The sequence below is a fragment of the Panthera tigris genome, chromosome A2 (assembly GCF_018350195.1).
Source record: "Panthera tigris isolate Pti1 chromosome A2, P.tigris_Pti1_mat1.1, whole genome shotgun sequence".
Classification (NCBI taxonomy): Eukaryota; Metazoa; Chordata; class Mammalia; order Carnivora; family Felidae; genus Panthera; species Panthera tigris.
In genome coordinates this window covers 7,645,582-7,658,570 of record NC_056661.1, presented here as the reverse complement: position 1 = coordinate 7,658,570, position 12,989 = coordinate 7,645,582, and the positions used below count along the sequence as shown (strand labels likewise).

Genomic DNA, 12,989 nt, shown 5'->3' with positions numbered 1-12,989 from the left:
AAAACGGGACCCAGGAATCCCCCTGCCAATGTCGCAGACCCAAATGGCTCCTCGAGGGCATTTAGATCTCAGTTTGAGCTCATATTTTATAACAACACAAAATATCCACAGACTGTGTCCGGTTTGCATCTGCACCTGTCCGGGGTCACTCCCCATGCCCACCCTCGCCCTCCTCCTCCTCTTCCTCCTCCTCCTCCACCTTCAGGTCCTCCAGGATGAGGTTGTCCAGGTCCTCCAGGAGGCCCCCCTGGCTCAGGCAGGTGGCCACAGTGGAGCCACTACTGATGTGGGGGTTGCTGGGGTGCAAGACTTTAGGCAGGTGGTTCTGCTTCCGGCTCTTGGGGTGAGCGCAGGATGTCCCAGGCACGTGGGGCTCTGGGGAGGAAGAGGTTCTGAGGTCATGGAGCTTGAGGCCCACGTAAGACTCTGGGGGCAAAGGGGCTGCAGCCATGGGGGCTCGGGAGGGGAGGGGCTGAGGCTACAGGCCGTAGGGCCAGACCTACAGGAAATTCAGAGATGAAAGTCGCAGGTGTTGAAGCCACTAGAGACCCAGGGACATGGGCATCACCTGAGACTACAGAAGACAAAAGAGGAACCAAGGACACAGAGACCGTGGCAGAGGTCACGAGGACACAGGGGGAACCACTCAGTCTCAGGGGCAAGACCACGGAATGTGGCTGATGCCATGGGAGATGGGTATTAGAAGGGGGAGGGTCTGGTGTTGGAGCCTGGAGATCGATGGGGGGCCGGTGCGTGGAAGATGTGAAAGGAGAGGCTGATGTCACGGGATGAGCTACGTGGCTTTGGGGACTGAGGCCTTAGGAGGCACATGGAAGAAGCAGGCAGAGACCTTGGTACTTAAGGCCCGGGAGGTAGATGTCCCAGGAGCAAGGTCACATAGACCGCCCAGAGCGAGGGAGGTCACGCCCAGAGCGAGGGAGGTCACGGGGACGTGGCAGGCCCTCACCTCGCCGGTTGTAGCAGTCGGCGGCCGAGCAGGAGTGGGTATGGGTGCTGCGGCGGTCCGTGTCCCGGTCCCAGCGTGGAGGGAGGATCCGTGTTGGATACACGGGGAAGCCGCACCCGTAGCAGGGGGACGAGGACCCCATCTGTGCCCAGCCCCTGGGGGCGGGCAGGGCCGTGAGGGTCCAAAGGTGAGGCCCGGGCCAGGGTGGGACCAGGGAAGGGAAGGGCAGGGCTGGGGGTGGGGGGGAGGGGGCGAGGAGGGGGGGGTGGGGGTCAGCACCCTCACCGGAAGTTGTGCCGACACTTCGGGCAGTGGAACTCAGCCACGCCCCACATCTTGTCACAAGGCACCGGCTCATAGCGCTTTCGGCATTTTCTGCACCGGGACACCTGGGTGTGCAGAGTGGGGGGCAGGCTTGCGGTCAGAGGTGAGCCCCGGTAGCTTGACCCTGGCCACAGTGCACACCACTGATCAGGGGGGTTCAGAAGCCCGACTCGGGGTTGTGGTTTCCAGGTCAGGTTTGATTTCTGTGGTAGATGTCGAACTGTGGAGTCAGAGGACAGGCTCTGGGGTCGGGGAGGAGCTCAGAAGTCCAACTCAGGGTTGGCGGGCGGGGTCTGAGATGGAGGTTGAGCTCTGAGACTGCGGGTCAAGGGTCAAGAGTCAAGGGTCGATATTCTTAGGTCAGAAGTTCAGATACTGAGGATGGGGATCGGGTTATCACCTCCTTCCGCTGGGGTACGCGCCGCCACCAGACATGGTCACAGGAAGAGCAGGCAAACTGCCGATCCACGGCCGGAATGAGGTCTTCCTGCGCACGCTGGAACATGCGGAGGTTGGCTTCTGTTAGTGGCAGCAGGGAGGTCGCCACAGCCTGCAGGATGGGGACAAGAGGATGGTCACGCCTGTTCCACTAACATAAACACATGTCAGCCCTCTTTCCCGTCCCTGTAACATCTCTCCCTCTTGTCGGTAGACATCCCCCACCATCCCCTGGGAATGTCCTCCTCACTCTGCCTCCCCCACCCCCACCCCCGCCCCCCACCCCGTCCCATACCCTGGACTCACCTGGATGTCCTGGTCCTGCTTCATATCCTCTGGTGGGTCCTGGGTGGAGACATCAGGGGCAGAAACTGGGGATGCAGCTCAGACCTCTTTTTTACCAATGTGTCTTGGGGGCGGGGCTCCTGCGTGGGGAGGCAGGGTCCTGGCCCCATATGATTAGGGTGTCCTTAGCTCAGGAGGTGCTGACTGACCAGTGTCCACTTTTAGAGGGCCAGGCGCATGACCTCAGTTATCCTTAGAGTAGCCTTGAGAGCAGGGGGAGGGGAGGGGGCACACCTATTATCCCCACTGCTCAGATGAGGAAACCGAGGCTCTGAGCTGGGAGAGGGGTTGCCCGAGATCACCCTGAGGGAGCGCGGCAGAACGAGCCGCATCCCTGATGAGGGGCATCTCAGAGCCCAGCTCTGATCCTAGGTGGCCAAGGTTTAAATCCCAGCTGCTGCCTGCTTGCTCTGTCACCCTGGCAAGTGACTTAGTCACTCTCTCAGTTTCCTCATCTGTAAAATGGACGTGGTAAATAATAGGACTTGTCTCAATGGATCAATAGGGTGATGAAATTCAAAACAACATGTGGAAGTCCCACTGCAGCGCTCTTCCCTAGTATTGTTTTTTCATTTTTAAAATTTTTAAGAAGGCTCCAGACGCAACGTGGGCCTTAAATTCATGACCCTGAGATCAAGAGTCACATGCTCCAGTGACTGAACCAGCCACACACCCCCAGAGGCCCCTCCTATTATTTTTAACATACCCTTTACATGTGTAACTGTAAAGAATATAGTGTACTTTGTTAACACTCTTTAGCAACTATAAGAGGTGGAATCCACACTGCACTAGCCACCAAAGTCATTTAAGGGGTCAAGTGACCGAGTTGCACCTGTGCCTCAAAGCCTTTCATCCATCCATCCATCCATCTGTTACATGGGGTTCCCAGCCCCTCTCTCCTTCCCATCTCCTGTTTATCCCAGCCCGAATGTGTGTTCCTTTGCTTACTCTATTCCCTCTTGCAGGAAGCCTTTCCTGACCTCCAGGGGTCCTCTACAATGACATTAATCCTGATTCATTTCACTGCCTAGTTTCATGTCTCTCTCCCCTACTTAACGTCATCAACATGTAAAGAGTGCCTACGGCTTGCAGTCTCCCTGGTCTAACACATTACTGAAAGGTGAATAAGTCAATGTGGATCGTGAGTTAGGGACTGGTGGTGCACAGAAGGGGCTCATCATGGATAGGCCAGGTCCCTTCTGTTCCCCCTCCCCAGTCACCCCATCCTTTGAAGGGAGGGGGGCAGTTTACCTGGGCATCCAGATCATTACTCAGTTCCTGTCCATCTCTCTGCTTTACCCCTGGTGGGGAGAGTAAGTGTAAGTAAAAGGTCCTTGAAGGATCTTGTGGGAGTTTCAGGGTCCCCAGAGTCCCAATATAGACCCTCCCCAGGAGATGATCTCAGCGCCTCTTCCTACCCTTAACACAGACCACACCTCTCCTGCGTGCTCCCCACGCCCAACCCCTACCAGGACCGGGACCCCAGCCTGCTCACCATACACGATGGATCGCCCCACGCCGGTGTGGTCGCTGCCAAATTTCCTCATCAGAGTCCCCGCCTTCTTGGAGGATACCTTCCCATGAAACTTCTCCTGGAGGCGCCGGACGCTTTTCTCCAGCTGGGGTGGGCACAGGGGGATTCCGATCGGGTAAGGAGAGGAGCAATCGCCCCTCCCCCATCTCTAGGCATCCTTCTCTCAGCCCGAACTTGATTGACCCTCGGTTTTGGCCTCTCCCCCTGCCCCCCCCCCCCGCCCGAATCCCTCCCCCTCCCCCCGCCATCCCTCTACGGCATTTCCTGGAAAAAGCCAAAGTCCCCACAGGGCATTGGGGGAGGGAGCGGACTGGGGCGAGCGTCCCAGACTAAGGGAGGAGGCCGGCCAGGTAACCTCTGGCTCCTGACCCTTGACCCTGCAGCCCCCGCTTTTCCTCGAGGAGGCCGCATTTCACTCTGGAGGATGTGGCGGTCATTCTCCTTTCTGAGGGGAGCCAATGCCAGCCAGGGTGAAGGTCTAGGCTTCGGATGGAGTCTCCAGAAATTGCGAAGCCCCCTCCGCGCCCCCGGCCCCTCCCCAGAGTCTCCTGAGAGACCCCGGCCCAGCCGTAGCCATCTCCTACCTCCACACCTTCTTGAGACATGGTGGCGGCGGCGCAGGTTCCCGCGAGGGTCCGCACTGCGCGCTCAGAGCCCCCCTACCCGGGCGCGCCCGTCGGTCCAGCAGCCGCGCAGGGCAGGGGGCGGGGCCTCCGGGCGGCCCCGCCCTTCCTTCCCGGCCCCCTCTTTCGGTTTCGATTGCTGGGGGTGGGGGGCGGGTGGTGGACGGGGCGCTCTGGCTCCGCCCTGGCTCCGCCTCTGCTCTTGCGCCCCAGACTCAGGCGGGCGGCAGGGGTCTGCACCCTGCGGCGGAGCGCGCGCACCTCGGGCGGTGGAGGCGGCGCGGCCTCTGCAGTCGGTCACATGTCCCCACGCTGCGCGGGGTCCGCGTCTTCACGTCCCTCGTGGGGGCGGGGCCGCATCGGAACGCCGCCTTGGATATCCGTGTCCCCCTCAGTTCGCGCTCCCCCACTTGATAACCCTCTCCTCTCCTCCCGCAGAAACCAGGCGCTAATTAGGACCTGGGCCCCCTATCAGCTCTGAGTCTCTTAACGGGGCTACATCCCCTTTCTGAACCTCAGTTTACTCCTCTGTAAAATGGGTTGATACAGTGGCTACATCCTGGGTATGTGTGTTTGCCAGGCTTGGAGACCCCGGGTAGGGCGCTTAGTAACACCTGGTGTGGGGTAGGCAAACTAGTCACTGGGCCACCTACTATGTGCCTCTGCCAAAGGAGCAGGTAGTTGGACAAAGGAGAAGATGCTTGTTAAAAATACAAGTTGCTGTTCCCTAGGAGTGCGGCAGCAGTCGACTGTTTAGGGGTTCCCAGGAATCTGCATTGTAAATCGGAAGGTTGAGAATGCTCTTGGCCAGAACTTTTTTCTTTTCTTTTTTTTTTTTTTTTTTTTTTTTAAGTAGGCTTCACGCCCAAGGTGGGGCTTGAACTCTCGACCCTGAGATCAAGAGTCGCATGCTCCAGCAACGGAGCCAGCCAGGGGCCCCTATTATATAAAGATATTGTTTAACAAACAAACAAAAATGGAGATTAAAAAGTATAGGTGTTCTAATGTCTTCTACTTGAACTCCGAAGCTTTGTTTGTGGGTCTGTGCACCCCACCTGGAAACTATTAGTGAATATAAACAGTTCATGGTTCTTTGCGACTGGATGTGGAATTTCAGGCAGGGGGCGGGGCCTGTAGTCTGCATAGAGGACCTGGGATTTTATCCTGAGGGAAGTGGGGAGGCATGGAGGGGCTCTCTTGTTATACATATACACAGCATATACATATTATGTATAGTATATTATCACTACTTACCCACTGGAGAGAGAGGTCACAGCCAGGGTGGGTGACAAGCAGGCAGGAAACAGGTAGGAGGCTGATCCAGCTCCAACATGAATCCGATCTGTTAGATTCTCCTAATGGCCAGTGCTCTTACTCTACACCAGGCACTGTTCCAGGCACTGAGCATCGAACAAAAGAGATCCCTTCTCTCTTAGAGCTGACATTCTAGTGGAGGAGACAGACAAGAAAGATATATGTAATAGGACAGAAGACAGTAGGTGCTACAATGAAAAATGAACTGGGGTAAGAGTATGGGTAAAGGGGTGGGGGATCAGGGAAGGTGGTAGCAAGTAACCTCTGAGGGGAGACCTAAAAGGAGGTGGGTGAAGAGAGTTGTAGGCAGAATGAGCAGCAAGTGCAAAGGTCCTGAGGTAGGAGCATGGGACTGTTGTGACCAGTTGTAGTTGTTCTCTATTTGCTGCATAACAAATTATCCCCAGAATCAGTGACTTAAAACAATAAACTTACTGTCTCATACAGTTTTTTGTGGATCAGGGAATCTAGGAGTGGCTTTGTTGTGCTTTCTAGCTCCGGGTCTCTCATAAATATCGTAGTCAAGATTTTGGTCCGGGGCTGCAGTCACCTGAATGTTTGACTGGGGCTGGAGGGTCTGCTTCCAAGATGGCTCATTCAACATGGCTGGCTGGTGGGTGCTTGTTGGCCTGATGCCTCAATTCCTCCCTACGAGGGCCGCTTGAGTATGCCCCAACTTGGCTGCTGGCCTCCCCAGGGCAAGTGACCCAACAAGAGAAGAACAGCCAGGTGTATCTTTTATGACCTAGTGTTGGAAGTCACACAGCATCCCTTCCACTGCTACCCTCTGTGTGTTAAAATCAAGTCACTAGATCCAGCTTATATTCAGGGTGAGGGAATCAAGACCCCACCTTCTGCCCATTCCCATCCTCCCATCTCCTGCTGGAGCGTCTCTGGATGCACCGGAAGGCAAGGAGAACAGGGAGCCAGTCACTCTGTCAGTCTCTCAGGATGCAGAGTATTAGACAGTTGATCTGGAAGGACAAACAGCCGATACAACCGGAGCATTTGTAGAATTGGGGCATTTGTAGATGGACAGAAAAACAAACATTTCCAGCGATCACATGGGGGCGCTGTCTACCCACCAACAGTTCACTGAGCTTTGTGACCATCTTGGCCCGGCTGACAGAGTGTGGCTTGTTTGTACAGTGTGGTATGAGCATTACTGCCTTTCATCCTTTGTCTTCGTAAAAAGGTGTGGAAAGGGAGAAGATACATGTGCTGATAACACTGATAAGAAGTGTAGCCTCAGACACGGTATAATTGAGTCAAAGACTGAGCCATTAACTGGGGCACCTGGGTGGCTCAGCTGGTTACGTGTCCGACTTTGGCTCGGGTCATGATCTCACAGTTTGTGAGTTCGAGCCCCACGTCTGGCTCTGCGCTTTGGATCCTCAGTCTCCCTCTCTCTCTGCCCCTCCTCTCTGTCAAAAAGAAATAAACATTAAAAAAAAAAACAAACAACTGAGTCCTTACTGTTCAATCCAGTCATTAATTTGACAGAAAGTGCTGGGCACCATTTCTGCCCTTCCAGAACTCATGGTCTTAATGATAAAGAGAAACATGAAGCAGATAATATCACAAGTTATACTTATGTTATCACAATTATACTTATGATCTATACCAAAAAAAAAAAAAAAAAGAAAAAAAAAGAAAAAAAGAGTAGTAACTGAAGGGTCCATGAGAAAGGGGGACAACATGGGAACCTGACCTGGGGCAGGGTGTTCAGGGAGGGCTTCCTGGAGGAGGTACCTCTTGAGCTGAAGTCCTAACACTTTGAAACACTGTGAGAAGTGTTTGAAACTATGTATTTCATATGATCCTCATGGTAACCTGGTGAGGGGGGGTGCGGGGGGGGGCGTGGGGGGGGTGAGGGTGGGGTGCGGGGGTGGGTGATATTACCAATAGGAAAACAGGTTCAGGAACTTACTTGAGGCTCTCGGAAGGGTGAAGAAGTTTCCTACTTGAAGAGATGGAGCACATGCGCATGAGGTGGGAAGGGGTTTGTCCATTACAGGAAGCTAAAGGCCACTATGGCCAAGGGCTTAGTGAGCGGCGGGGGGAGTGGAGGGAAGGGAAGCTCTTGACTTTCAGCCGGAACCTTTGAGGCGTAAGCCTTTGAGGCATAAGCTGGGTGACCAGTTTAATTGTGGAGAAAACGGACACAATTGGAGCATGGGTGTGTTTTTCTTATTTTCCCTCCTTTCCCCTATGTTCATCTGTTGCGTTTCTTAAATTCCACATACGAGTAAGATCATAGGTGTCTGTCTTTCTCGGACTGACTTATTTTGCTTAGCATAATACCCTCCAGTTCCATCCTCCTTATTGGGAGAATGTGTGTGCTTTTCATAATCTAGTCAATTTCCCCCCAGTTTTACCAAATGAAGAAATTTAGCAGTGCCCAGAGGTGGGGGGGGGGGGGGAAAGGAACTCTCCAAACTGTTAGTAAGGGCATCTGTTGGTAAAACCTTTGGGGAGGGCACTTTGGCAAAACATACTAAAGCATTATGCATGCCTTTTTTTTTTTTTTTTTTTTTTTTACAGTTTATTTGTTTGAGAGAGAGAGAGAGCCTGAGTGGGGGAGGGACAGAGAGAGAGAAGAGAGAGAGAGAGAGAGAGAGAGAGAGAGAGAGAGAACCCCAAGCAGGCTCCACACTGACAGTGCAGAACTCATGTGGGGCTTGAACTCATGAACCCATGAGATCATGACCTCAGCCAAAATCAAGGGTTGGATGCTTAACTAACTGAGCCACCCAGGCACCTGAATTATTATGCATGCTGTTTGTTAAATTATTATTTTATTATTTTTTAATGTTTATTTACTTTGGAGAGAGAGACAGAGAGACAGAGAGACAGAGTGCAAGCAGGGGAGGGGCAGAGAGAGAGGGAGACACAGGATCCGAAGCAGCCTTCAGGCTCTGAGCTGTCAGCACAGAGTCCAATGCGGGGCTTGAACCCACAAACCTTGAGATTGTGACCTGAGCCGAAGTCAGACGCTCAACCGACTGAGCCACCCAAGCGCCTCTCCACATTGGATATTTCTGTAACAATTACATTTTTGTTTTTTTTGCAATAAGCACCCATCACTTATGTAAGCAGAACCAAAAAATACGCAATAAGATAAATCCAATTACTTTAAAAAATTACATGTAAGTCCACCTTTGACAATGACACCTAAGAGATGCAAAGTAGCTTCAGATTTCATAATTTGCGGACTCCTTAGTAAATGTGATGTCCTTTACAGCACAGAAATCTATTGTTTGAGTTTTGCGAAATCAGCTTTAAACACATTTCCAAGAATGCTTTATGTGTGAGGGTTGGGCAACTTGCTTGGGGCTCTACTCAAATTTCCACTTCAGGAAGTGGAAAAATTGCAGTGGCTAAGGTTCCCTGGATGTACCCACGGTGCGCTGGGCGCCAGGGTCTCGGGGGGGTGGGGGTGGGGGTGGTATCTTCAGGGCTTTCAGCCACTCGATCTTCCCTCCACCTTCTGGCTTCAGCATCACTGTCCCTTTTTCAGATGAAGGATCTGAGTTTCAGAGTGGCTAAGCAGAATATGCAGGACTCCCAGCTAGTAGGCGACATTGCCAGGACTTGAGTGCAGGCTTGCTGACCACAACACTCCTTCAAGCTGGGATTGAGGCCGGGGAGTAGAAAGGGCAAGGGGGTACGCTTTGGAACCAGTCTGGGTTTGAGCCAATGGCTAACTCTTCCTTAGGCTTTCTGGGACTCTGTTTCCCCATCTCTGAAAGGGGAATAGAGTTGTACAGTTTTCACGAGTTAGTTTAGATAAGCCATGTAGACCTTTGCCATGGGCCACATGTGGCATCTGAGCTCTTGATATGTGGCAGATCCTAATCCAGATGTGCTATCAGTGGTGAACGCACACTGATTTTGAAGACTTAGGTAAAACAACACATCACTGGGTTGTTGTTTTTTTAATTCAAGTTAGACGCAGTGTAGTCTTGGCTTCACGAGTAGAAGCTGGTGATTCATCGCTTACATATGACACCCAGTGCTCATCCCAAAAAGCGCCCTCCTTAATGCCCGTCACCCATCCAACCCATCCCCCCACCCACCTCCCTCCGGCAACCCTCAGTTTGTTCTCTGTATTTAAAGAGTCTCTTATGGTTTGCCTCCTTCTCTGTTTTTATCTTATTTTTCCTTCCCTTCTCCTGTGTTCATCTGTTGAGTTTCTCCAATTCCACATATGAGTGAAATCATATGATATCTGTCTCTCTCTGACTTATTTCGCTTAGTATAATACCCTCTATTCCATCCACGTTGTTCCTGGCTTTTTTTTTTTTTTTTTTACCTTGTTACATGTTAAAGTGATAATGTTTTGGATATACTGGGCTACATACAATTATCGTAATTAATTTCCCTGGTTCCTTTTTACCTTGTTAATGGGACAGCTAGAAAATGTAAATGCAACTTGCTTTATAATGCCATGGGATTGTGCTTAGAGGATACAAAGCAAATAGTAACCTTCCAAGAGGCATGTAGCTATTTTTATTTCCATACCACCTTGGTTTATGTTGTTTTTTCTGAGGTGTGGCCTGTGGGAAGACAGTCCTCTGCCTGGTGGCCCTGTCTCTGTTCCTGGCAGCAGAAACATGCAAGGGTTAATCACTGATCCCATGTTCCAGAAACTGACAGGGAAAGTATTGGGAAAGTGTGTGAAGTACCCACACCAGACCCTGAGGTCTGGGCCATCCCAAATGACTTCATCTCGTCATAGTTGCCATTTTAAAATTTCAGAAATTGTGGCTAGCTCTCTGCACCAAAACAGGACACTTTGCCCTTTCTTTTCCTGATTACAAAAGTGTAGTGTGCTTGTTCTAAAAAAAAAAAAAAAAAAAGTTAAGCATTAAGAAATGTTTGATTTGGAAAGAGGAAATCTGTCTACACAGAAAAATAAAACCTTAAGTTATAATTTTGTCTGTGACCATTGGGGTATCCATAAGCACGGAGGAAAGGAGCCATCAGGACATATAAGCAAGCTGAATAGTTCTGGTTCCTGGGGAGGAGAAAAGGGTGGGGGCTTCCCGAGGGGGGCCCCTACATTTTCTTTTCTCTATGTCTGCTTTTTGGGGAATCTTTTTGCTAGGATGTCCTCAAGTGTCATTCAAAATAATAACAATAATACAAGAAGGGGCAGTAACTCATTGCCCTTGCCCCGGGATAACTCCCATTAAATCTGATGTAGATTTTCCCCAGATCTTTGTCCTTTGAAATACTTCTTTTTCTTTTTCTTTTTCTTTTTTTTAAGTTTTTAAATGTAAAGTCCAGTTAGCTAACATACAGTGTCATATTAGCTTCAGGTGTACAATATAGTGATTGAACACCTCTATACAGCACTCGGTGCTCATCACAATGAACTACTTATGTTTCTGACTTCATCGTGGTGATATTCAAAGAAAAACAGGAACTTAAACAAACGTGTCTGGATATCTGAACAAACAGCGTTTGGGATTGAAAGCGGAACTTTGTTACCAGGAACTCCAGGAAGATACGCAACCTTCCAGTGCCTCTGTCTTCTCACTCACAAAACAGGAAGAAGACTGTCCCCATCTCAAAGAGTCACAAGGAGAAGAAAACGTGTTAATGTGCGTGCTAATGTGCATGTGCAGTGCTTAGACCAGAGCCTGCATGTAACAGGTGCTCAGTAAGTGTATGTTTTGACTCTTGTTACAAGATGCAGTCTCAGACCAGAGCCCAAGACCTCTCTTTCTCTGCCACGTACTCACGGGGGACCCTGAGCCCATGGCTGAACCTCCTGAAGCCCTTTGTTTGCTCATCCGTAAAATGGGAACATGGCACTCGTGCCTATTGTAGGGTTTAATAAATAAATGAGAGAATGAGCCACACTGGAGATACCCACTCTGCCTTCAAGGGGTCCCTAGGGGCCTCAAGAAACTACCATAATGCTCCATATGTACGTCCAGGCTGGCGGAGGAGGGAGCATCTGGCCAATGTTCCAGAAGGAGGTGTTATGTGGGGTGTAAGAAGCTTTAGCATGGAGTTGGGTGAGAGAAGGAGGAAGAGCTGAGCTAGGAGTTCTCAAACTTCCTGGAGCATCAGAAGCTCACTGGCAGCTTATTCCAAGGCAATTTCCCAAGTGCCCACCCTGGGTCTATTGGAGATGCTCCCGCACATCATGGGGGTCTTGTCCATTCACTAAATGCCGAACGCCAGGCGTTGCTCTGGGAGTGAGGAACATAGACAAACATCTCTGCCCTCCAGGAGCTGTAGGCTTGTATCTTTCACCACTCCGGGGAGTTTTCAGCCTTACTTCTTCAAACATTTTTTTCTGGGCCACAATTCTTTCCCCTCTTTTTCTGGAACTCTGATGACAGGAGTCTTGGACCTTTTAATATTATCCCACAGCTCTATTGTTGAGATTGGCTACTCTCTAGTGCCCTACCCTCCAATTCATTGCCTCTTTCCTTTTCCATCTCCATCTTGCTACTTAGCCCATCCAGTGAATTATTAATTTTGGTTATTGTTGGTTTCAAGATTTCCATGTGGTTCTTTTTCTTTTCTTTTATGTGGTTCTTTTTCTAAACAACTATTTCTCTATTGAGGCTTTAGTCTGTTTCTGTTAGTTCAAGAGTGTTTGCCCTTACTTCTCAGGTATAGTTATAACAACTGCTTTAAAGTATTTGATAATTCTAGGGGCGCCTGGGTGTTGCAGTCGGTTAAGTGTCTGACTCTTGATCTCAGCTCAAGTTGTGATCTCACGGTTCATGAGTTTGAGCCCCGCATCGGGCTCTGTGCTGATGGTGCAGAACCTGCTTGGGATTCTGTCTCTCCTTCTCTCTGCCCTTCCTCCGCTTGTACTCTCTCTCTCTCTCTCTCTCAAGTAAATAAATAAACTTTAAAAAATTAAAAAATAAAGTATTTGATAATTCTAACATCTGCATCATTTTAGGGTTGCCATCTGATTTTCTTTTCCTTTGTGCGTGGTTAGGGATGTCGCACGTGTTCATATGTTGAGTAATTTTGGATTGAATTCTGGAAATTTTGGATATTATATATAACATGATGTTAAATTGTGATATGCTGGATCTTGTTTAAATCCTACGGAGAATGTTGATATTTTGTTTGGGCAGGCAGGCAAGCAACTCAGGTTCAGGTTGCAAGTTTCAACCCACTTTCTCCAAGATGTGGTTCTAATATCAGTCTGGTTTTCAAAGCCATTGCAGTGCTATTTGGATCTATCCTGTGTGTGCAGCACCCATTCTCTATGACCTATAGGTCTTCCTTGCCTGCTCATCAGACCAGGATTTTTTTTTTTTTTTTGCATTTGTGTGTGTGTGTGTGTGTGTGTGTGTAAAGAATTCTTTTTGTCTTCCCCTAGTGAGTAGTTCTGAGTTTTGGGCTGCCATTAAGTCTAGGCTGGGAAATACCAGAGGAAAATAATGACAAAATCATTGCTGGT

At 50.2% G+C, this 12,989-nt stretch overlaps 1 protein-coding gene across 1 annotated transcript; it reads right to left on the bottom strand.

Moving 5' to 3' along the window:
• Window positions 1–72: 72 nt before the first annotated feature.
• On the bottom strand, window positions 73–4,523 carry SHFL (shiftless antiviral inhibitor of ribosomal frameshifting). The gene is made up of 8 exons (XM_042978123.1): window positions 4,193–4,523; window positions 3,570–3,693; window positions 3,326–3,375; window positions 2,036–2,074; window positions 1,692–1,841; window positions 1,253–1,356; window positions 968–1,122; window positions 73–375 (listed from the first exon to the last, which is right to left on the bottom strand). The coding sequence occupies exons 1-8, from the start codon at window positions 4,211–4,213 to the stop codon at window positions 146–148; spliced, it is 873 nt and encodes a 290-aa protein (XP_042834057.1). The 5' UTR covers window positions 4,214–4,523; the 3' UTR covers window positions 73–145.
• Window positions 4,524–12,989: the final 8,466 nt, after the last annotated feature.